The 22,292-nt window shown below is 48.9% G+C and overlaps 9 protein-coding genes across 9 annotated transcripts; 6 read left to right on the top strand and 3 right to left on the bottom strand.

Moving 5' to 3' along the window:
• Positions 1 to 1,217: 1,217 nt before the first annotated feature.
• On the top strand, positions 1,218 to 3,032 carry N7516_010788 (uncharacterized protein; the record flags this gene model as incomplete). The annotated part of the gene is made up of 3 exons (XM_057223506.1): positions 1,218 to 1,262; positions 1,630 to 1,883; positions 1,970 to 3,032. The coding sequence occupies 3 exons, from the start codon at positions 1,218 to 1,220 to the stop codon at positions 3,030 to 3,032; spliced, it is 1,362 nt and encodes a 453-aa protein (XP_057070727.1).
• Positions 3,033 to 3,699: 667 nt separating this feature from the next.
• On the top strand, positions 3,700 to 8,232 carry N7516_010787 (vacuolar protein sorting/targeting protein 10; the record flags this gene model as incomplete). Its single annotated transcript, XM_057223505.1, has 2 exons — positions 3,700 to 7,541; positions 7,605 to 8,232. 2 exons carry the CDS (start codon positions 3,700 to 3,702, stop codon positions 8,230 to 8,232), a joined length of 4,470 nt encoding a protein of 1,489 aa, XP_057070726.1.
• Positions 8,233 to 8,628: 396 nt separating this feature from the next.
• N7516_010786 (cytidine deaminase) lies at positions 8,629 to 9,437 on the bottom strand (the record flags this gene model as incomplete). The annotated part of the gene is made up of 5 exons (XM_057223504.1): positions 8,629 to 8,667; positions 8,738 to 8,819; positions 8,939 to 9,024; positions 9,133 to 9,266; positions 9,365 to 9,437. The coding sequence occupies 5 exons, from the start codon at positions 9,435 to 9,437 to the stop codon at positions 8,629 to 8,631; spliced, it is 414 nt and encodes a 137-aa protein (XP_057070725.1).
• Positions 9,438 to 9,974: 537 nt separating this feature from the next.
• On the top strand, positions 9,975 to 11,999 carry N7516_010785 (uncharacterized protein; the record flags this gene model as incomplete). Its single annotated transcript, XM_057223503.1, has 4 exons — positions 9,975 to 10,048; positions 10,120 to 10,792; positions 10,970 to 11,291; positions 11,349 to 11,999. Exons 1-4 carry the CDS (start codon positions 9,994 to 9,996, stop codon positions 11,997 to 11,999), a joined length of 1,701 nt encoding a protein of 566 aa, XP_057070724.1. The 5' UTR covers positions 9,975 to 9,993.
• An 836-nt stretch (positions 12,000 to 12,835) lies between these two features.
• Positions 12,836 to 13,878, bottom strand: amcA (putative mitochondrial ornithine carrier protein AmcA/Ort1; the record flags this gene model as incomplete). The annotated part of the gene is made up of 2 exons (XM_057223502.1): positions 13,756 to 13,878; positions 12,836 to 13,699 (listed from the first exon to the last, which is right to left on the bottom strand). The coding sequence occupies exons 1-2, from the start codon at positions 13,858 to 13,860 to the stop codon at positions 12,836 to 12,838; spliced, it is 969 nt and encodes a 322-aa protein (XP_057070723.1). The 5' UTR covers positions 13,861 to 13,878.
• A 435-nt stretch (positions 13,879 to 14,313) lies between these two features.
• On the top strand, positions 14,314 to 15,172 carry N7516_010783 (CGR1 family protein). Its single transcript, XM_057223501.1, has 3 exons — positions 14,314 to 14,396; positions 14,487 to 14,632; positions 14,801 to 15,172. The coding sequence occupies exons 1-3, from the start codon at positions 14,339 to 14,341 to the stop codon at positions 14,939 to 14,941; spliced, it is 345 nt and encodes a 114-aa protein (XP_057070722.1). The 5' UTR covers positions 14,314 to 14,338; the 3' UTR covers positions 14,942 to 15,172.
• Positions 15,173 to 15,377: 205 nt separating this feature from the next.
• Positions 15,378 to 16,806, top strand: N7516_010782 (uncharacterized protein; the record flags this gene model as incomplete). Its single annotated transcript, XM_057223500.1, has 2 exons — positions 15,378 to 16,018; positions 16,077 to 16,806. 2 exons carry the CDS (start codon positions 15,378 to 15,380, stop codon positions 16,804 to 16,806), a joined length of 1,371 nt encoding a protein of 456 aa, XP_057070721.1.
• A 166-nt stretch (positions 16,807 to 16,972) lies between these two features.
• On the bottom strand, positions 16,973 to 17,992 carry tma22 (putative RNA binding protein Tma22; the record flags this gene model as incomplete). Its single annotated transcript, XM_057223499.1, has 4 exons — positions 16,973 to 17,397; positions 17,508 to 17,595; positions 17,844 to 17,863; positions 17,935 to 17,992. The coding sequence occupies 4 exons, from the start codon at positions 17,990 to 17,992 to the stop codon at positions 16,973 to 16,975; spliced, it is 591 nt and encodes a 196-aa protein (XP_057070720.1).
• A 2,554-nt stretch (positions 17,993 to 20,546) lies between these two features.
• On the top strand, positions 20,547 to 22,174 carry N7516_010780 (protein phosphatase regulator REG1; the record flags this gene model as incomplete). Its single annotated transcript, XM_057223498.1, has 3 exons — positions 20,547 to 21,133; positions 21,194 to 21,671; positions 21,722 to 22,174. 3 exons carry the CDS (start codon positions 20,547 to 20,549, stop codon positions 22,172 to 22,174), a joined length of 1,518 nt encoding a protein of 505 aa, XP_057070719.1.
• Between the last annotated feature and the right edge of the window lie 118 nt (positions 22,175 to 22,292).

Genomic DNA, 22,292 nt, shown 5'->3' with positions numbered 1-22,292 from the left:
GCAAGTGCGATTGTCGGAACAATAGCCGATCACTGAGATATGTACTCCGTACTCCGTATATAATTTGTATATTATAGTACAACAGTTGTACATACAACATATGTTGTACTCTTCAATTCAATCCAACAAAAGCAAGTCATTGGCTCCTTGTAATCTCCGGATTACAGTTTAGACTATCAAGGGAATTTAATTTAACTGGGTTTGTTATATATGTTGTATCATTCCGGTTTAAAAATGATCGGAGCTGTCAGGTACGAAGTAGTGTAACGGTTTACTAGTTGAGTTAATTAGTTATATTAGTATTGGCGATAGAGTACTATAGAATACTCTAGAGTACTCCGTAATTAATTAATATCCCGTCAAATCCAGCCCAAATAGTAACTGTTCTTTGTTCAAGTGGACACTCCAACCATCCGTTCTCATTGGACGTTGACAGAGTTGATACATCAACTTTCTCCCCCGCAGGGATGTCATTCTCGTATCTTTCGATCCTCCAACCGTTAGTTCCGCGACAGTTTGTTAGTACTTAATATTGAGAAAATAGACAGGGAACAGGGAAGAGCACAAAGGCTTCACCGTTTTACGGAGTACTCCGTACAATTTCTAAATTTCCAAATCCTCCGCGATCTAGAGTGTGTTTCAGACCGAAAATCAGCGATCTAAGTGGAGCTGAAACTGGTTCCCTTACTGGGCCACGTCAAAATGATGCGCGTAGCGACTTGGTGACTTGGCAATGTTGGGTAATGGGTAATGGGGGAAATGGAAATGGGAATGGATTATTCACATGGTTCGTAGGAAGTATCGATCAAGAGTTCGTTTGGATTTTAGGTTCTGATGTGTTCACAGACATTAATAGAGGGGTTCATGATAGATCATATAAGAGGGGTATATAGTGTAGTATGTTGTATAGAATGAAAGGAAGTATACTCCATTCGAGGTAACTAAGATCTGGAAATAGAAGTATCACAATCACAAGGGCGCTAATGTACAGCATCTTGTCACAGATCAAAGCGTTTAAAGATATTCATTTCCTACTAGATATATATTGCATCGCCTTCTTCTTTGTTTTTTTTCTCTTAATTTTCTATTTTGGATATTCTATTGGGATGTGATTGCTGTTATTGCTATTATTGCTCTTTACAACAACTAGTACTACCACTACCACCTCCTATTACTCTACTATTGCCTGTCATTTTGATTATTTCTTTCTATTCACAATGTCAGAGGACTTTGAGTCGCTGCCTCCAGCAGTACGAAGAAAGGTAAGGGTTCACACTCATTTCCTCCTTCATATCCCATCACTCCCTTAGTGCCTCACCGTCACTCGCTCGGACTTCTCATTTCCCTCCCCCAATAGTTTCCCTCCACAGGATCATCTTAACCCAATTAAGCCTGATTTGCCCGTTTTCTCCATTTTTATCCTTTTCTTTGTCTGCCCTTACTCGGTCATCGACTGTGATTTACCCCTGAGCCCCTCGGTGGAGGCTGACAACCCGCACTATCGTCTGTGGCGCCATTTGTCTGGCGATATCGGCCAATGTTAGCGCATGGGATATATTGTCTGCTCCACTTTATCCCTCCATATTGCCTATCCTATTGCTGTTGAATGTCCACAGCTAATTGAAACAGTTCTTCTCGAATGTCGAGCGGTTGCGGATTCGGCTAGCTCAGAGCGATCACGGTTCCCCTACGTGCTCGACGTCAAATCATCAGACCGAGAATCGGGTCTATCGAACCCCTCGTTTTGGGTCTCACTATCACTCGCGTGGTTTACGGAACGGATCAAGGAAGCGAGGGCTCGAGAAGCGTGCTTCTCCTTCCAAAAAATTACGCAAATCCGGTTCTCTTCAATTGGCCTACCTGGCCGCCCAGGCGGACTCTCAGTGCTTCCATACTCTCCCCGCTAAGATCCAACAAAAGCTTTTTTCCCCGAAGAACGGAGACGTTTGAGGAACGCCTATCGACAAAGTCTCATCTACGACGCTGCCGACGAAGCTTACCGTCGAGATTCTGGGAACTCTCGCCCTTCCACCGACACTCACCCCTCCCAGACAACTGTGTCTTTTGTTCAGCCATCGACCGTTTTTTATTCGGACTCCGAATCGGATGAAGAAGATCCAAACATGGATGAAACATTCCATGACAGTTTCCGGTGGCTCGACGAGGATGGCGATCTAGATTTGTCTCTCGATGAATACCACGCTCATGTGGCAGATGCTGCCACAAAAAAGAGAACCCGCCCCTCTTTCCGTCGCTCCTTATCATTTTCCAACCATCTTCGCAAAACATTAGAAATCACCCCCGTTTCAGCTCGGGGACTCCCGCCTGTCAACCGATCTCAGCCTGTCACCCCTCTCTCCAACCAAACCCCCGAATCGCGCCCATCATCCAGCCAACGATTCCAACATATTCCGAAATCATCCACCTCGAGCATTGACCCCTGTGCACAATACTACCAAGACCCCGATGCCCGTTTGAAACTGCGCGTATACCTGGCATCCCCACAAAAGTTCGACGAAGCCATTGAGTTCGGATTTCCCTCGCTGGATCAAAATAAGGAGAATATCGACCCAGAACCAATCACACCACAACAAAGTTCACCGATACCCACCCTGGTCAATTCGGACTTTGGCACATTCTTCGAAGATGACGATGGCACGATGGTGGGGAGCCCAGGGGGATCGGTAGAAAATGAACCAATCCCTTCGCCCGTGTTCACACACCGGGATGGGCCCCGACCCTCGATGGAATCATCGGCCCTCTTGCAGCGACGCCAATCCTGGATGCCTGGGGCCAAGGGAGTCCCACAACGGCTTCCGGGAAACCGTGAGATGACACTCAAAATGACCCTCACTCGACCCGACCTCCGCACCGATTCTCCCACCCCTCCTGCTTCTTCCAAAGAAAAGGAAGATCCCTTGCGATTGGCTGCACTTCCACCTGCGGATCGCAGCCAGTCGATCTGGAACTCCGACTTGGACGATCAAGGGATGGTGAAGAAGATGTGGCGTAAGCTCCGACGCCGAGTTTGATTTCAAATGTTGAAATATCCCGATCGACTTCGATTGACTTCCATTCCTTTTCTTTAATATCCCTCGTTTTTACTTCCAACCCCCCAGCGTGTTGTATCTTGTTTGTTTTGTCACGAGCCCTAATTTCGTTCTATACCATTCTGAATGTCTTTTCAGGATATTCAATCCTTGCATTTTGAGCGATGTTTTCTTTTCTACATTGGGGTTCCTTGACAAAATCTTTTTTTTTTTTTCATGTATCTATTTAGTAGTGTTTTTGTACATATAACTACCTACAACATAGGTAGCTGCTTGATGTCAATCCATTCATCTTCAACACATGAACACATAAACACACTCACAGTCTAGTCCTAATTGTGTAGTATGATCCATGGTTGGCTGGCAGTAGGCTCCTTCATAAACCATGGTCCAGTCGATAGGTCCGATAAGAATATTCACGTGACAAGGAGCTTCAATCCAAAAGGCAGAGGCCACGCAGCTCCGTCATCACTATCACTATCTTAACTCACATTTCTATCTGCCTGTTCATTCATTTCTGGCATCTAACCATTATCTCTTTTCTAGCAACTTCACATTCCCTCCCTCAATCGATTGACCCCGTATTCCCGGTCCGGTCCGCTCAAGCTCCCACCCACACACCCCATCAGATGTTTACGCAGCACCGGTCATGATCCCACGGTGGCTGCTGCTCACACTGAGCCTGCTGCTGGTATGGACATCGCAGACAGCAGCGGCAAAGGGAAACGAACCGAACATCGTGACCCATGAACTCGACGCTCCGCCCTCAGACCTATTCTACTTCCGCGGCACAAACACCATCCTTTACCGTGACAAGAGTTCCCTCACCGCGCATGTCTCCTTTGATGGTGGTGAGAAATGGGAGACCGTCAAGGGCAAGGATGGAACCATAGAAGGCACCGTCGAGTTGATCTGGAAACATCCATTTGACGACAACCGCGCGTACATACTCGGCGAGAATGGCAAGCACTGGATTACGGCTGACCAGGCCAAGTCATGGAAACCCTTCCAGGTGGATGTGATGCCGTTCGCGTCAATGCGCTCATTCCCATTGGAGTTCCACGGCCGGGATCCGAAGAAGGTTATCTTCATGGGTCTGGACTGTACCATACTTGGCTGCATGCCCCAAGCGTATTATACCGTCGACGACTTCGAGAACATCCAGCCCTTGCGCGGGATGACGCTTCAGTGTATGTGGGCCGTGAGCCGACCGCAGTTCGCGTTGGATATAGACATGCCGGAATCGACGGAAAACCGGATCCTCTGTGTGGTCCCTGGGTTGAAGGGGCCGTTCGAGAATACCCGGACCGAGCGATTGATATATTCCGAGAAGTTTTTCAAAGATGATGTGGAGGGCACCGAGGCGAAATTGGACCACGGAAAACCACTGAGTGGGATCAGTCTCCAGATCCGCTCTGTGTCCAAGTACATCGTGGCGCGCCTTCAATCCCGCGGTACCCAGGAACAGGCTTTGTACGTCAGTGATGACTCGAATGTGTGGCACCGCGCGGAATTTGGCAACCACCGCATTGAAGAGGATGCCTATACTATCTTAGAAAGCACCAACTACAGCATCCAAATCGACGTGCAAACTACCTGGCATGATAACCGGATGGGACGTCTCTTCTCGTCCAACTCCAATGGCACCTACTTTACACAAAATATTGAGCATACAAACGAGGACCTGAATGGCTTGGTCGATTTTGAGAGAGTCACGGGTATCCATGGTATCACGATTGTCAACACGGTCAAGAACTGGGAGGAAGCTGAGAAGTCTGACTCGAATAAAAAGAAGCTTATCACCAGTATCAGTTTTGACGATGGGAGAACCTTCCAACCTCTTAAGGTGGATAAAGATGCGCTACACCTCCATTCGATGACCACCTACGCCGCGCTGCGCGAGATGCCCATGCCAGATCACCGGATGTTCTCAAGCCCGGCTCCCGGCTTAGTCATGGGCGTTGGTAACACTGGAGGTCACCTTGAGGACTACTCCAAGGGTGATCTCTATGTTTCCGACAACGCAGGTCTTACATGGCGGCGCGCGCTCAAGGGCCCGCACCGGTACGAGTTTGGCGACCAGGGAGGTGTAATCATGGCTGTCATGGATGGCAGCAAGACGGACAATGTCCAATTTTCTATCGATCACGGGAAAGAGTGGGAGTCGATTGATCTGAAGCAGAAGATCAAGCCTCTGTATCTGATCTCGACCCCGGATTCCACCAGTCTCAAGTTCCTGCTCGTTGGTATCTCCAGCGATGACACCAAAGTCCTTATGTATTTCATTGACTTCGATGGCCTCCACGAGCGCCAGTGTGGCTCTGATGATCTTGAAAAGTGGACTGCCCGTTTAAATGAAAAGGGCGAGCCGGATTGTCTGATGGGTCAGAAACAGTTCTTCCAGCGCCGCAAGGCAAACGCAGATTGTTTCATCAAGAAGGAGTTCGCCATCAGCGGCCCTGAATTCCAACCCTGCAAGTGTTCCGCTGAGGACTTTGAATGTGACTACAACTTTATTCGCAGCGAGGATCGTAAGGAGTGTCTACCGGCTGTCCCGCTGACACCCCCGGCTGGAAAGTGCAATGAGCCCAGCGATAAGTACATAGGCCCCTCTGGATGGCGACTCATCCCCGGCAATGCATGCGTCCGCAAAGGCGGCGAAGATCTCGACCGCCAGATTGAACGCTCCTGCTCGAATGTCACGGGGCCTCCTCCCATCACCGATGGCAAGCCTCGTGCGGAAAAGCCTCAGACCATTTCTGCCAAGCATACAAGCTACTTCTATCTCGAACGCCAGGCCAGTAACAACGGCGTTGATGAGACTGTCATGATGCTCACGGACAAATACGAGCTGCATATCTCGCGCGACCATGGCCGCAATTGGAAGCAAATCCATCCGGATGAGAAGTTTACGGAAATGGTTCAGCATCCTTACTTCAGTGATGCGGCTTTCTTCCTCACTGACAGCAAGAGGGTGTACTACACTATCAATCACGGTGATTCTTTCCACTTCTTTGAGGCTCCCAGTGTGCCGAACAAGGAGGACATCCGCGCGCTCGCTTTCCATGAGAAGTTCCAGGACACCCTTATTTGGATTGGTCACAAGGACTGCGAGGGGACGAACTGTCGCTCGCAGGCATACGTCACCGACAAGCGAGGCGCTAGCTGGGACCCGATGCTGATTGGAGTCGCCGGCGGCGGTTGTAACTTCGGATATCACGAGGGCCGCAACAACAGTGACAAACTGGTGATTTGCGAACAGTATAAAGATGAGGAAAAGAACAACAACCGGCAGTTGGTCACCAGTGATGATCATTTCTCTACCATGGAAGTCAATTTTGAGAACATCGCCCGCTCCGCTACCAAGAATGGTTTCGTTGTCGTCGCCTGGTACGAAGGAGACCAGAAGGAATACCTCAATGCCAGTGTTAGCGTTGACGGCCGCACTTACGCCGATGCACACTTCCCTTTCAACATCAAGGTCCCTCAGTATACCGTCCTACCTAGCTCCCCGCATGCATTGTTCCTCCTTGTGATAGTGAATGGTGGAAATGAACGCAGCTTCGGCTCCCTTGTCAAGAGTAACAGCAACGGCACCTACTTCGTCCAGAGTCTGGAGGGGCTCAACGTCAATGACCGCGGCTACACGGACTACGATGAGTTGCAAGGCCTCGAGGGCGTGGCCATTGCCAATGTGGTTTCGAATCGGGAAGAGGTGCTGAACAAGGGCGCGGCAAAGAAGCTACGCACTATGATCACCCACAATGACGGCGGTGAGTGGATGCTTCTGGCTCCCCCGACTCAAGATGTCGATGGCAAGAAGTTCGGCTGCTCCGTTACGGAGAGCAGAGGCACTGAGAAGTGCGCTCTCCATTTCCACGGCTACACCGAACGTCGCGATTACCGCGACACCCTCTATTCGGGCTCCGCCATTGGCCTGATGCTCGCGCTCGGCAACGTCGGTGAGCATCTCACCAGCGCAAGCGAGGCCGACACGTACCTCACCAGGGACGGCGGTATTACCTGGACGCAAGTCAAGAAGGGACAGTACATGTGGGAATTCGGCGCGGCAGGCTCGGTAATCGTGCTTGTCAACGACCGCAAGGCAACCAAGTTCGTCCACTACACGCTCGACGAGGGCATGAGCTGGCACAAGTTCCAATTCGCCGAAAAGGAAATGGTCATCGACGATATCTCCACCGTGCCATCTGACACATCTAAAAACTTCCTGCTCTGGGGCACGGACGGGGGCAAGCGCGTCACCATCACACTTGACTTCAGCGGTATTTGGAGCCGCGACTGTGAAGACGATGAAAATGATTACTATAACTGGTCCCCCAGTCATCCCTTCCAAGAAGAGAACTGTCTCTTTGGCCATGTCGAGGAGTACCACCGCAAGAAACCTGCCGCTGAGTGCTGGAATGCCTGGCGTGAACCACACATCCACAGCATTGGCCGGAACTGCACTTGCACCCGTACTGATTTCGAATGGTAAGCAAAACAATCACCCCAACCACCTATCCCAATTGCGAACTACCAACTAACACGAACCAGTGACTACAACTACGAAATGCAAACCGACGGCAGCTGCGGCCTCGTGCCAGGTCTCCAACCCCAAGACCACATCGCACAATGTAGCCAAGACCCCGATAAGGTCGAATACTGGGAACCCACCGGCTACCGCCGAATCCCGCAAACAACCTGCCAGGGCGGCCTCCTCCTGGACCAAGACGTGTCAAGACCATGCCCAAACAAAGAAGAAGAATACCAAAAGAAGCACGGTATCAGCGGAACAGGTCTATTCTTCGCTATTGTGACACCCATCGCCGTCGCCGTCGCCATCGGCTGGTACGCGTACACGCACTGGGACGGCAAATTCGGCCAGATCCGACTGGGCGATAACGGCGTCTCGTCGCAGAGCTGGTTATCCAGGGACTCTGTGCTGGTCGCGGTGCCCGTGGCGATTATTGCGGGTATTGTTGCCATTGCGCAGTCTCTGCCGTTACTTGCTAAGAGTTTTGCGCGGAGCACGTCTGGGTTATTTGGAAGACGGGGCGCGCAGAGACCTTATGCTACGCGTGGGTCGTTTGCGGCGCGGAGGGGGGATTATTCTTCTGTTGTGGATGATGAGGATGAGTTGCTTGGAGCTGATGATTTTGATGATGAGGAGGAGCAGGCTTAGGCTTTGGGTTGGGGGATTCAGGTTATGGTTTTTAGTATTGGAAATTTTGATATAACTGCCTTTTTTCTTTTGTGGCTTCCAGTTGGAAATGATCTTTTGGGGGTTTGACTCTTGCAACATTATGAGCGTGCCATTTATTATATTTCTTTCCGGGTTCTATGTTGGTTTGTGTACGTTGTGGCTATAGCCCTTGGCTTTTTATATGTAGAGGCTTTAGGGCTATGGGGTATATATCCCCTACTGAATACAGTAAATTTGATCTTTCTGAATACATTTCCTCGAACAAACTGTAAATATATTTAATCTCCACTGGATATCAGACTCCGTTCAATGCATGTCCAGTACTCCAACTCCCACCCTCTCCTTTCTCTGATGCAGACAAACCTATCTCTATCCCTATTCGAGATGTTCGGGACCGAAAGAGTTGGGCAGCAACTGGGTTTATTAGAACAGAATCCAAGAGTTATAATATATATATCCAAAAAAAGAAAGAGAAGAAACTCACCTCCTCCATAGTCATAACTATGTAATTTCCCTCCCCGTCGTACATGTACACCGGGAAAGTAGGCGAGGTGAACTCGCGAATGCTGTATCCAATGAGTTAATCAAAAAAGGAGAGAAAGAAGAAGAAGAAGAAGAAGAAGAAGAAGAAGAAGAAGAAGAAGAAGAAGAAGAAGAAGAAGAAGAAGAAGAAGAGAAAACCCACAATTGTCTACACATCCCACAAGGCGACGCAGGAGGCTTGATATCAGTCGCGACAGCCAAAGCCTTGAAATCTTTGTGGCCGGCGACCTGTGAGAGTTAGCCAAGGTCCAAAGATGGTCGGGTATAATATAGCAATGACAATGATAGACAACGAATCAAAGTAGGCCAGGAAAGAGAAGGTAGAACAGAACATACAACAGCAGTGCCGATGGTCACGCGCTCAGCGCAGGTTCCAGCTGGGTAGGCAGCATTTTCGATATTCGCACCGGAGATGAACTCACCCGATGTGGTGAGGATGCATGCCCCGACACGGAATTTAGAGTATGGGCCTTGGAGGGTGTTAGTTTGGTGTTCTTGTAGTTGCTTGGAACTGGATATCTGGTGTTGTGTGCTACTCCGAAGGAAAGGGAAAGGGAAAGGGTCATACAGTAGGCAGTGGCTTTGGCGTCAATGGCCTTGGTGGAGAGAGTTGTTAGCTCCTGGGCTGTGAGGGTAGTCATTCTGATGTCGCGTGAGAGAGAGAGAGAGAGAGAGATGTTGGAGGAAGATGAGGGGAGATGAGGGGAAGTTTTTTATCCGCCGATAGGCGATAGGTGGATTATGTATGGGTTATGTATGGGACTATGGGGTTATAGGTATATGGACTATTTTTAGATGATAATAATATAAATCTATTCCACTAAAGATGTGAAGTTAGAGAGGGTTCATCTGGTCCATCTACTCCGTATGTTGTATATGACTCTGATATAGAATAACCCTAAATAGTAGTACATATGTGCTACACTACCAAAAGTATGAGATATCACACTCAGATAATCTCAGAATATATCAAATACCACTTGATATGGCATGCTAGATCCATCTAATCCCATAACAACCAGATATCTCACAGATATTCCCTCCGAAATAGAGTCGCTTTTGTTGGACATTGGATGTTCCTAAATAGGCTGAAGGTGGACAATGACTAAGCACTGTTGCTCCCCCCGCTTTATACCAAAACATACGATCTTCAAAGTGTTCAAGTAAATAAGAGAATCAGCCTTGTCATTGCCAAACATGTTTAATCTAGGCGTGCAGGTCATCAATGGCCAAAAGACCTTTATACCACTAGGTAAGACCATCATTCCCTTCCACCCCCAGATACAAGAACCAGAACTAGAACCAATCTCATCAATACAACAGAGAACAACCCAGAGGTCCACACACATCTATGTAAGAACCTCGGAGTATCCCCGAGCCTCACCTTCCATGATATCCTCTGCACCACCCCAGAAATGCTCTCCTGGATCCCACGACCCGTAAACGCCCTCATCCTCCTCTGCGACAAACCCATCTACCTCGCCGCGCGGTCTGGCGTCGAACACAGCATACCCGAGTATCTCGGCAGCGGGGCCGACGAACCGGTACTGTGGATGAAACAGACGATCGGACATGCATGCGGACTGATGGCATTGCTACATGTGGTTATCAATTTGGAGAATGGGAAATATGTCCTGGCCGGATCGGAGTTGGAGAAGATTGTGAAGAGCGCAGTCGGGTTGGGGCCGGTAGAGAGGGCGCAACTGTTGTATGATTCGAGGTTTTTGGAAGAGGCGCATATGGATGCGGCATCGGAAGGGTGCTCAATTGTACCGTTGCCGCAGGAGGAATGTGGGTTTCATTTTATTGCTTTTGTTAAGAAAGATGGGAAGGTTTGGGAGTTGAATGGAGGTATGAATGGACCATTATTGCGAGGTGAATTGGAAGGGGATTTGTTGGGAGAAGAAGGGTTGGATATGACGGTAAGGGAGTTTTTACATGCTGCCGATACAGAAGTTCATAGGGGGATGAGTATTATTGCCGTGAATAATACGATGTGACTGTTTATATGTTATATCTTATGTCTTGCTCAGGTGGACGAGTTGGATACCTTTTGATATGAGTTGGATGCCTTGGATATGTGGTAGATAGCTGACGTCATCCATATCAAATCCGGGGTATCCCAAGGCAACTCGACCTCTTAGAAAGATCTTAAGAAACCATTTGTTGTCAGGAACGGGATTGAAACGGACTATCGAAGAAGGATATCCTGTTATACCGTACTCTTAGAATTAAATCCTACAATGACCACAGTTCTCATCACCGGAGCCACAGGAAAACAAGGAGGCTCCGTGGTCAAGAATCTTCTGGAGAAAAGTGCCCCTTTCAAGATCCTCGCCGTCACTCGCGATGTCAATTCTGCCTTAGCAAAGAAACTCACTCAGAAGTCTCCCAGTATCACATTGATCCAAGGCAACCTCGACGACCCGGCTGCCATCTTCGAGAATGTAAAGCATCAAATCTCATCCCCAGTTTGGGGCGTGTTCAGTGTCCAAGTAAGCCCTCAGAAAAACAATATCCCAACGATAGATCCCTGATGGACCAATAAACAGACCGCCAATCCTAGAAACGACGACGAAAGACGCCAAGGAATCGCTATGATAGATGAGTCCATCAAACAAGGCGTCAAGTACTTCGTATACAGCTCCGTCGACCGCGGCGGCGAGAGATCAGATCAAAACCCAACCCGAGTCCCACCTTTCATTTTCAAACACGAGATCGAGAAGTATCTCAAAAAGAAAACAAAGGGAACCGATATGGAATGGACGATTCTCCGACCCGCTGCCTTCTTCGAGAACTTCACGCCGGATTACCTCGGCAAGGTGTTTACGACTGCATGGCAGATGTCTTTGAAGGGCAAGCCGCTGCAATTAGTTGCGACCAGTGACATTGGATTCTTTGCTGCGGCGGCATTTATGAACCCCGAAGCATCGAAGAATCATGCATTCTCGCTTGCTGGGGATGAATTGACGTTTGATCAGATGTCAGAGTCCTTCAAGAAGTTGACTGGCAAGAAGGTACCGACCACTTATTGGATTCCGGTGTGGTTGATGATGGCGGTTTTCAAGGAGCTGGGTATGATGTTCCAATGGTTCCATGATGAGGGATATGGTGCAGATATTCCTTCTTTGAAGAAGTTGAATCCTGCCTTGAAGACATTTGAGGATTGGTTGAAGGAAGATAGCCAATTCGAGACACGTTAGGGTTGAGGGTTGTTCCTTGTTTGTAGATCTAATCTGTCCAGCAGGCAGATATGCCAACATAAGCGACGGCGCAGCTCTGTTTCTAAGGGTGGTAATGCAGACTTCTTCAAGAAGCTTTAGGCAAGGGAATAACCCACTAACTGGCGGCCTGTGTAGATATCCCTGTCCACCTGTTCAGGCCTCCGGGGAGGTCATGCATGGTCTTATACAAACCTTCAGACTCCACATGGGCACCTGGTGTTAGGGATTTATATGGAAATGGCCAAACTGAGGAATCAAATTCACCCTGTTAGACAATGAAATGGAAATTCTATTTGCAGCTGAATTCAATTCTATTCTATACAAAGAAAAACAAGTCAAGATGACAGAAAAAGGTCGGACTAATTACCGTTCACCAGATTCAAATGCCGAGTTATTAACGCCTTCAGGGAGGGCCATAGATGGAATATCATCGGTTGGACTGGAGATGCTTGGCCTGGCGTACATCAAGCCAACCAGGCTCCGTTTCAGCACCATTCAATGCCTCACAAATCGAGAAAGGGAAGCCAGAAGCGTTAAACGGCACTTGATCTTCGAAATAGATGGTTGTGGGTTCCATATTGAAGATCGTTGATCGAGAAAGTCGAGGTGAACATGGGAGAAGGTGTAGAAGAGTGAAGAATCATGTTTGAATATGTTCGGGGTATAGCGCACGATGCCAAAATCCAAAGAGTTCGATGTGAAAATTTCAAACGGAAAATGGAGGCCAACATGATCGTCCAACCTCAGTTGGATTGATAAAATGGTGACAAATTTCTATATGTAGGGGGAAGTGTAACAGTCTCTCTTTTTTTTCTTTATCCGAAATATTGTCGTAATCCTTCATAAACAGTGAAAATGAAGGCTGAGCTGGGTGCCGAGCGCGCGCAGGTGATCCCGCACCCGCGGTACATGCCCTTGAGCCCTTGCTGCCTCCATAGAGCCTTGGTCTCGCCCCAGAAGGTCTGCTGCTGAGCATGGGCCGGAAGGAGTGAGATATCTACAGTCTGCATGCGAGACTTGATTGTATCGGCCGGGTAGAACAGGAAGTTATAGCTGATCCCAGCTGTTGCTCCTGCGATCATTTGCTGGTAGATGGGGAGCGAGTCGGAGGTCGATTGTGGGTTCGGCTTGTTATAATTGCGGAAGAGCGATGATACACCCTCGTATCCGCCGAACCACGCTGCGCTTCCGCCAGTTTCCCGGATCAAGGTCCCCATCTGGCCCCGCCAGAATCCTGCTAGCCCTTCATGTCGAAAAATGCTTGTGATAATGGTCATAGGGCCAGCGGGTTTAAGGCCAGACGACTCCGCAGGCACCTGCATCCTACATTTCACCAGTTCAATAGGTGTGAGGGCTAGCGAGGTCACCGAGCCGGATAGAGCTCCACTAGCAAGGAGAGCGAGGAATGGTAGGTGTTCAACGCCTGGGTAGACCGTTGCGCGCAGGGCATCCTGGATGAGACGATAACTAAAGAAGAGACAGCTAGTCTCTACCGCAGCTCCAGTCATGGGTGCACTGATGCCTCTGTATAGTCCCCGGAAGCCATCTACTCGGAAAGACTGGCGGAAACAATCCAGTGGTCCTGCATATCGAAGAGGAAGGTGTTGGGGTTGTGACTGTAGTCGGACCTTGACGGTGTCAAAGGGGTATTCGATGAGTTTGCCTGCCATTCCTGCCGACTTTGGAAGAGTGTCAGTCTAGATCTACCACCTGCATTTGCCAAGGACTTCCTTACCGATCCAAATATGATATCCTTTATCGCCTCGAGACCCTGATTGGGTGGGAGCGATGGCAGCTCCATCGGTTCACTGACGGTGACAGCATGCTCTGTCGCCGCCATCAAGTAAGATCGGGAAAATGACAAGGTAAAAGAGTGTTATCGAGGGATCATGGTTCGACGGGGAATCGGAGGTATAAGTAGTGAGTGAAATGGATGACTGGTGGGGGGAGGGGCGGTGTAACGAGGGATTTGATGGGCCTACAAGGTGCCAAGCCACCATGCAGAAGCTAACGAGAAGAAACGAAACGAGGACACAGCCCAAACCAGGAAGAATATGGATAAATAATACAAAACAGCCTGTAGGAGGAAGTCGAGTGGGAAATTGGAAGAAAGGTGGAGTCAGAAAAATTGGGGCGAGAAAGCATTTTCTCTCTTTACCGGGCGCCAAGACATTTTATCAGATCGAGATAATCAATGAGAAAAACTCGGTCATCCGTCTTCTCGTCTTCTCTTTTGGCTTCACGTTTCCCCTTTTCCCCATCCAACTTTCTTGAATCTTCCACTTGGAATTACTTTTTTCCAAGTCACATATTCTACCATGTCTACCTCAACGGCTACACCAGCTGTGCCTCCGACCACCGGCATGCGGAAAAATGGTAAGTGAGGGAAAAAAAAAAAAAAATAATACCCTGTCCCCACTTCCCTACTGTTCCTCATCTCCCCGGCTAACCCCATCGGACCTTTAGGTAAAAACTGGCATGGAACCAAGAAGGCTTTCCGCCCTACTGCGGGTTTGACTTCATACGCTAAGCGTCAAGAGCTCAAGAAGCACAGCGATGCTGTCAAGGAACTTGAACGTGAGATGAAAGAGGAAGCCGAGGCTGAACGGAAGGTATGTCGATCTTATTCCTTTTCTCTTTTGATTTGTCTTGGTGCCCTTATTCTTTTTGTGGCTTTGTCTGGTCTTCATCTCTGGCCAGCCTGTCTCCATAATAATGATATTATCTCCAACAACACATCACTTCCCAAGACGGTATCACTGACCGATAAACCCATCCAGGCCCGTATTCAGCGCATCAAGGACCGCCGAGAAGCCAAGGAGGAGAAGCTACGTTATGAGAAGATGGCCGAGAAGATGCACCACAAGAGACTCGACCGTCTCAAGCGCAGAGAGAAGCGCAACAAGCTGCTCAGCTCTTGAAGCTATTCACGATCTTCTCTATATCTCCGCCATACCATCTCTCCATCTCCTCCAGGACTGCATTGTGTGTATATACATCGGCTTGTTGAGGCTTCTTCCTTCTTCCTTGTCCCTAGCGGGAAAGGCTGGACACTCATTCCGGCGTGGGCTGTTCGATTACAGGCGTTTTTTCTGAGGTTAGGTCATAGGTCACTACTAGCGAGCAAGACAAATGTTTTTCTATAGTCACAATCTATTAGCGTAGTCATATTGACCAGTACAATATAGGTAGTAGGGTGGACTAGTTATATGTTTGTATCTAATACCATGTACCTGCAGAGTCGCTGATCGGTCTTCAGCCTTGGCGCCATCGATCCCACCCCAACTCCACACTCCAACAACACCAAGCCTCCAAGCTTTCAAGCTTCCCCAAGCTTTCTTCTCAGAATGTACCGTCATGGAACCTCCATATAAACACGCACCATTCTCAACATCCCGAGCAGCCTCCGCCACATTCCCACCCACCCAAAGCTCCACCTGGAACCCGAACCAAAACCAGCAAGCCAGTGACCTCCATTCCAAATCAGAGGACTTCTCTAGATTTGGTAGTCAAGAAAGCCGCCAAACGGACCGAAGAAAGTCCCGCCGCTCGCACCGCCATGGCTCCGATGACCGCCAAATCTCCCCAAAAGGAGAGCCTCGAGCTCGTCCATCCCTATCCCCTCAACCGCAAGAGCCATCCCTCTTTGATGGAACGAGGTCCCACCGCCGAAAATATAGCAAGTCGCGGGAACTGCGCTTCCCTAATCCTATGAGCCATCTGGCTTCCTCGGCGAGCGCGAGGGGATTGCTCCCTACGTGGTCGGGCGGGAAGGATAAGGACCGCGAGGGCGATGATGGGTTGTTGAGGCCCGTTACGAGAGAGACGACCCGGAGCCGTTGGGGGTCTGAGTCGACTACTGGTCTATTGGATGGTCGGAAGGGGAGTCTGCTCGATACACCTGGGCAGCATGAGCAATTGGCGCCTATCCGCCGGCATGAGATTCTGTCTATGGATGACCTGGAGAAGGTTAAGAAGCGGAGGAAACTGGGCGAGGAGTATGTTTTCTTTCTTGGCTTCTTTGGAGGGAGGAGGCTGGCTAACCGCTGTTTCAAGGTATCTACGGTCTGCTTTAACATCAATTGGGACGTTAGCGACAGATGTCACCCGTCGGCTTGATTACACCTATTACAATCTGCTTGGGAAAATGACAGCCCTCAACTCGACTATCTCGTCGTTCCAGGAACTCTCCGACTCGGCATCAACCCTTCTCAACGACTTCGAACACGAAACGGCCGGGTTGGACCAGGATATCCGCAAACAGCTCAATGACCTAAAAGGCTTCGAGCCACAGATCCAAATGGCCGACGCGTTAGAACAGCGCATGAAAGCAGGCCGACAGCGCGTCGAGGAACTAGGCAAACGACTCGAGACCGTACGACATGAGATTGATAGCTGGGAACAGCGGGAAACGGAATGGCAAACCCGGACCAGTCGTCGACTACGCATCTTCTGGGGCATTGTCATAAGTGCGCTGTTGGTGCTTGTACTCGGCCTAGTCATCCAGAACTGGCCGGAATTCTGGTCTTCCCACGCTGAGTCGTCACGTTTGACAGTGTCGAACCACTTCTCGCCCTCTGTGCCACCTCAGTCTGAGGCGTGGGATGAGGTTCTCGGTCTCGGAGGAAGAAGTTCAGGGCCTGATGCAGGGCCTGCTCGATATCCGTCCAACCTTGCAGATCGTCACGACAGCCTGGACAAGGCTGGTCCGACTTCGACGACCCGGTCATGGCATGATGCATCACCTGCGGAACATGATGCTTTCAGTGCGCTGGATGAATTATGAAATGTTGTTTTGTTCTTGTGCTCCGGACCCTTGGCCTAGACCAAATTCCCGATCCGACCTAGGTTGCGGGTTTCTGGTTTATGCTTGAATTTTGTTTTCTTCAATTTGTACTTTTATTTTGGATTTATGTCATGATACCCAGTCCGCAAAGGATTCGTGTTCGTCATTATACCATCGGGCCCTCGCTCTTCTTCTTCTTCTTGTCTTCAATCAATTCGATATTAGAGGCGGGGATCTTCTTGCCGTGGGTCTCGAGGAGCCATTCACGCAGGTCATCACTGACATCACCCTGAACGGTGATTTCCTCAATACCCGCGGGCGAGCGGGTCACCGAAGAACCTGTAGCAAACTTTTTGCCTAGATCCTTTGCGATCTTCTTGTTCTCTAACTCGAAGACTTCCAGTCCGATGACGACCGTCACGTACTTGCGCTTGTTACGCTCGACACGCTTGATCTGAATCTTGGAGGCGGCCTTGCGCTCGCTATCGCGTGCCTCGTTCGCAGCAGCTTTGGCCTCCTTCTTGGCGGCATCTTTGGCGGCGCGTTCTTGTGCTGAGACGGAGAGGGTGGAGAGGTTGGCATTCAGGGCATCTAATAGAAAGAAAACCGGTGTTAGAATGTCGGTATTTCCCATTTCCGGGCTGTTGGATTGCCAGATGTAGGTAATAGCCAGTCAGCCAAACATCATGAAAGCTGCGTACCTTCAGAGTATAATGTGTCCCATAGGTCCGACTCGTTATCCTTGAGCCATTCTTCGCATTTCTTAGCGGTACCTCCAAACTCGCAATACTAGATAGGAACCCCGCACGTCAGCAACATGTTTGATCACCAATGCTCGTATAAATCAGATAGCGATTTATGCAGGCCCAGTGGGCGCCTTCTAGTGGCTAGGAGCTATGCCACGCACGACGAAGCCGGAGCCCGGATGATAAGAGCTAAGAAACAAGGACAAGAGCGGGGAAAGGGAGTGTGGGCTGGGCCCTTCACTTCTGGTGGGACCGAGAACTGGGGACTTTGGGGGAACTCAAAGGTCATACCTCCGGGGGTAATGTGCAGACTATCGGGATTCGATCAGCGCTATATTCTCAGACGAATTGGGGTGGTGGTTTGTGCCACGGGGGTCCTCACCTCCACAGTAGACAACATGTCTGGCTTGTACAGCTGGGGTTGTTTCTACCTCAGCCATGATGATGTGAAAAATAGTACCTTGGTAAATGGTATCTCGGTCTAGACTTTGTTCTTCCTGCCAGAATCAACACATATGGCGGGGGCGGAGGGGCAGTTCTGCCGGCTAAGCTGGATTGGGATATCACGTGCAATGACGGTCTCTCTCTCTCTCTCTCTCTCTCTCTCCCCTGCTGCTTTTAGTAGCCAAGTCCAAATGGTACTCCGTATATGATGATCAATTGCTCATTATTGGGCCCTCTCACATGCTCAAAATGTTTATCTTACAAGTTTCAGATTGGGGCAAACGTCACTCATCAACACAACATTGCATATCTTTGCTAATCTCCCCTTGCTAATCTCCCCTTGAACAGCTGTGTGTGATGGGTCCAATCTCCTCCGGATCCCTCGGTTGACTGTTGACTGTTGACTGAATCTGGAAAGTCGGGGGCGATGCAGACAAACCCCCCACTCGACATGATCCCATTTGATGTGCAGCTGTGACGCCTCACGATAGGGGGCCCGAGGCGCCAATTGGTGCTCCAGCTTGACGATTACCTAGGTAGATCCGCAAATGGCTGATAAGATAGTCAATTACCACCTTGCAATCCCTGTCTTGTCTCGCATTGCGTATCCAGACAGGTGTCAAAAACCAGTCTCCATCAACTAGCTACATTATCAAGTATCCTTGGACGCGAAGCTAGTGGAGACTGAGAACTGAATGCCCCTGATGTGAGTGTTGGCGACATGCGTCAAAGCAGTGCAGGAATAGGTATCTTTGACCGATACTGTTCGGGGGCCAATGATCGGCATCGAATATGACAAACGTCAAGAGGCCCGTGGGGGATAGACCGGGGTGCGCATCGCACTAGCGCTACAGATTAAGCCTCCGCGGAGAGATGGAGGTGTTTAACAATGGGCTAGAACATGGGGACTTATAATTCGCTCTCGGAATGGCCCATATACAAGATAGACAAAGTTTCATGTTTTCCAGTTCAAGGGTCCAAGGGCCTGAACACGAATACCTCACGGTAGCATGCAGCGATGGGCGGTTATCACTGGCTTGTGATTTGCATCAAACCGTTGCACCTGGAAAAATCAATGTCGAGGGTTTTGGTCCGCCAATCATCACAATCCTCGGTGAGTGGTTGCCCAGGTATTGTCGACGCAAGCGCACAGACAAAGGCAATTCTGTGTACACCTTTTTTTGCTTTCTCTTTCTTCATTTTCATTCTTTTATTGTGTTATGTTTAGCTCTATCTTTGCATATTCTCGAGCTGTCCATGCATGTGCACAACATTAGGGGTTACCTAAGTAGTTTGCGAATTGGGAAATTGAGGAATTGAGGAGAAATAGAAAAAGTCAAAGATGTCAATGGCTGAAAGCCAAAGATATACGCCATTAACTATCTTATAAACCGTTTCAAAGGCATATTTTGTATTACTCTCTATCTGTGCTTTTTAGCTTCGGCTCATATCTCCGGTCGATCTTGGCTAAGATTTCCTTTTTTCCTTTTTCCTTTTTCCTTTTTCCTTTTTCCTTTTATGGTCTGGTTCTATTGTGTCACTGATACAAAAATACGGAGTATCACAGCTTTTTCAATGCCTCGGCTAGTCTGTGATCTGTGATCTGGACCTGATTAAATAAATATTCCATCTGAAAATTAAATTAAAATAAAATACTGTGGATCGAAGGGGTCTGACTCTCTTGGAAGACTAAAAAACTAACGTGCTCAGACCCTATGGATGCATCGGGCGACTATAGGCTCTAGCCCGGATAGCTCCGTGATACTCCGATGGCAATGGTACATTTTATAGGTTATTTTGTTTGAACAGTTTTAACTATTTCTATATAACTGCTAATACAGTGTAGAGATAGTATATATAGATAGATAGTATAGTTTGTGGTTATATATCTATATCCCAATACTCCACCCGATCGACTACCACACAGACGCATAACACATTTCCCACTAAAAAGCGACTTGCATATTCGGTGGAGAAGAACGGTTGATGGTGCGGTCTAGATGAATTTAGTATTTTAATTATTCTTTTATGTATTATAGTACGTAGTATACTAATAGCTAACTAGTCGAGTTACTAGTATACAAGACTAGACCTAGACGTAATAGATTTAATGTGGCAACTTTTAATGTTTTGTATGTTTTGTATGTTAATATATATTCTTTTCTATTCTTAAGTTAAATCGTCTTTTTGAATATATAAAACTTGTTCTGCTTTTTTTTTTTTTTTTTTTTTCTTCTTATCCCTTTAACCTAGTACTATAATCAACCCCCCAGTCCCCCAGTCCCCAGTTCCTCCCCCCAGAAAACCGGAAACAGTCAGATCTCCACCTCCAGATTGACTTCCCTATCTTTGACTTCTTCCTCTTATTCCTCTCCCTCCTCTCCCTCATATTTTCTTTTTTTCCTTCTTTCTCTTCCTTCTCTTCTTCTTCCCTCTTTTCTTTTATTATTGGGATATTATCCCTGTGAACAATCATCTGGTTATGCTATATCTTTGAATGGGCCTATTGCCTCCAACCTATTACCTCATTAATCGCATAATTGAAAGGAAATGACGACGTTGTTGACCCCCCGCGAAACTCATTCGCCCTTCTCGGATCCGTTACGGTGTCCAACTGGTCCCACCGCGCAACGATATTTCTTAGAAGATCACGTCATCACCAGAAAACCAATGCAAGATGACTACCACGCGAGGGACTCCTCCCCAGTCGCATCAAATCTGTCCTCGGAGCTCCCTTGTCCGAATTACACTCTGAACCCCGATCAACTCGCCTACGCGCCTACTCTAGACAGCCTGGCACCGGAAAACGAACTCATTCTACCCTCCTACGACCCAGAATCCCTTCACAATACCGAAGAACCAGAGGATGTAAGCGACGCGTCGACGGAATCACACCCACATGCGTGGACGTTACAGCCTCCTTCGGCAGATGACACCTTAATTGAGGATGAGCCCTCCAGGCACGTGGACTACCTTTCACATGACTGGAAGGAGGAGGATATCTGGTCCTCCTGGCGGTATGTGACAAGTCGGAGGAACGATTATAGTAATGGAGTGAGATTGGAGAATGCCTCTTGGAGGACATGGGCCAAGGCCAAGCACAACCTGAAGACGATATCGCCGGAAAGCCTCAATTGGTAGGTTATTAAATCTGATTGATCTTCTCCTCTTTCACCCCCCCGCTAACCTTTGAACAGGCTGAAGGACTGCGATGTCACCTGGCTCTACGGCCCATTAAAAAGTTCGGTCGAACGTGCAACCTCTCCATCTCCTCCTCCAAGTCGCTTGGAGACACCAAACTCTTATCTAGACCGGAAGCCAATCCTGAAGAAGAAGACCGCGTCTGAGGCCATCCTCCAACGGTCCCTCTCTCAACATACATTACTCCAACATGCCGGTGCCATTCTCAAGGCTCAAGAAGCCGAGAACAACTGGGCTCGACCCCCATTCCCAAGGTCCAACACAGACTTGGATCACTTGCATCACCGCACTGGAAGCTCGACCTACTCTCTCGGTGGCACCCTCACTACCTCATCATCATCCGGAATGACATCTCCAAGCGAACAGCGCCATATTCACTTCAATGATGAAGTCGTACAATGCATCGCGGTCGAAGCCAAGGGTTACGAGGACGATTGGCCGGCCACTTTTGAAGAGTCGTCTTCTGACGACGGTGTAGTCTTGATGAGGCAAATCTCCAGCCGGTCCTCCCTGAGCAACTGCAGCACCCCACGCAACAGCTTCACTGGCGATGGGAAAACCATCGCCCCCTCCCCTCAACCACACTTAAGTATCGCGGGGATCCCCCCGAGTCCGACGCTCAGACGATCCTTGACCGATGGTCCACTCCTGCCCCCACCCGGACGGTATCACCAACTCCCTCGGTGGAGACCCTACGTCCGTCACGGCCATCGGAGCCCTCGGCCAACTTCCTTTTGGATGAATGTGAAGATCCCAGCTTGGACTTCACGGGAAATTATCCCGATCGTGATCGTGCATGGTTCATGGAAGATGATCCAGCATCAGATCGCCCGATCCGATTGACTGCTTCGGGCATGATCATGCCGGAAGGAGAGACCGAGACCCCCAGCAGTAGCATCTTGGACCGGGTTGTGGACACTGTGAACACAGCCCGAGACATTGCCCATGTGATTTGGAATGTGGGCTGGCGCCGCTAATCTTGATCATTGCTAATTTTACGATTGATGATGACGGCTAGCCCGTCCTACATAATGGAACAGAAAAGAATAGGTTACACCCTGTGGCGTTTTTGGAAAGATGGTGTTGGAGTTGGTG

This window comes from Penicillium verrucosum, assembly GCF_028828655.1.
Source record: "Penicillium verrucosum strain IBT 35672 chromosome Unknown utg000004l_segment0_segment0, whole genome shotgun sequence".
NCBI lineage: Eukaryota > Fungi > Ascomycota > Eurotiomycetes > Eurotiales > Aspergillaceae > Penicillium > Penicillium verrucosum.
The sequence above is the reverse complement of the archived record's forward strand: the minus strand, read 5'-3'. Positions and strand labels throughout refer to the sequence as shown.

What these genes read in the sequence shown, in the direction of transcription:
- N7516_010783 (XM_057223501.1), top strand. Translation starts at nt 14,339, where the DNA reads ATGTCTACCTCAACGGCTACACCAGCTGTGCCTCCGACCACCGGCATG. An exon ending in CACCGGCATGCGGAAAAATG is followed by an intron (nt 14,397 to 14,486) that starts GTAAGTGAGGGA and finishes TCGGACCTTTAG; the next exon opens with GTAAAAACTGGCATGGAACC. An exon ending in AAGCCGAGGCTGAACGGAAG is followed by an intron (nt 14,633 to 14,800) that starts GTATGTCGATCT and finishes AAACCCATCCAG; the next exon opens with GCCCGTATTCAGCGCATCAA.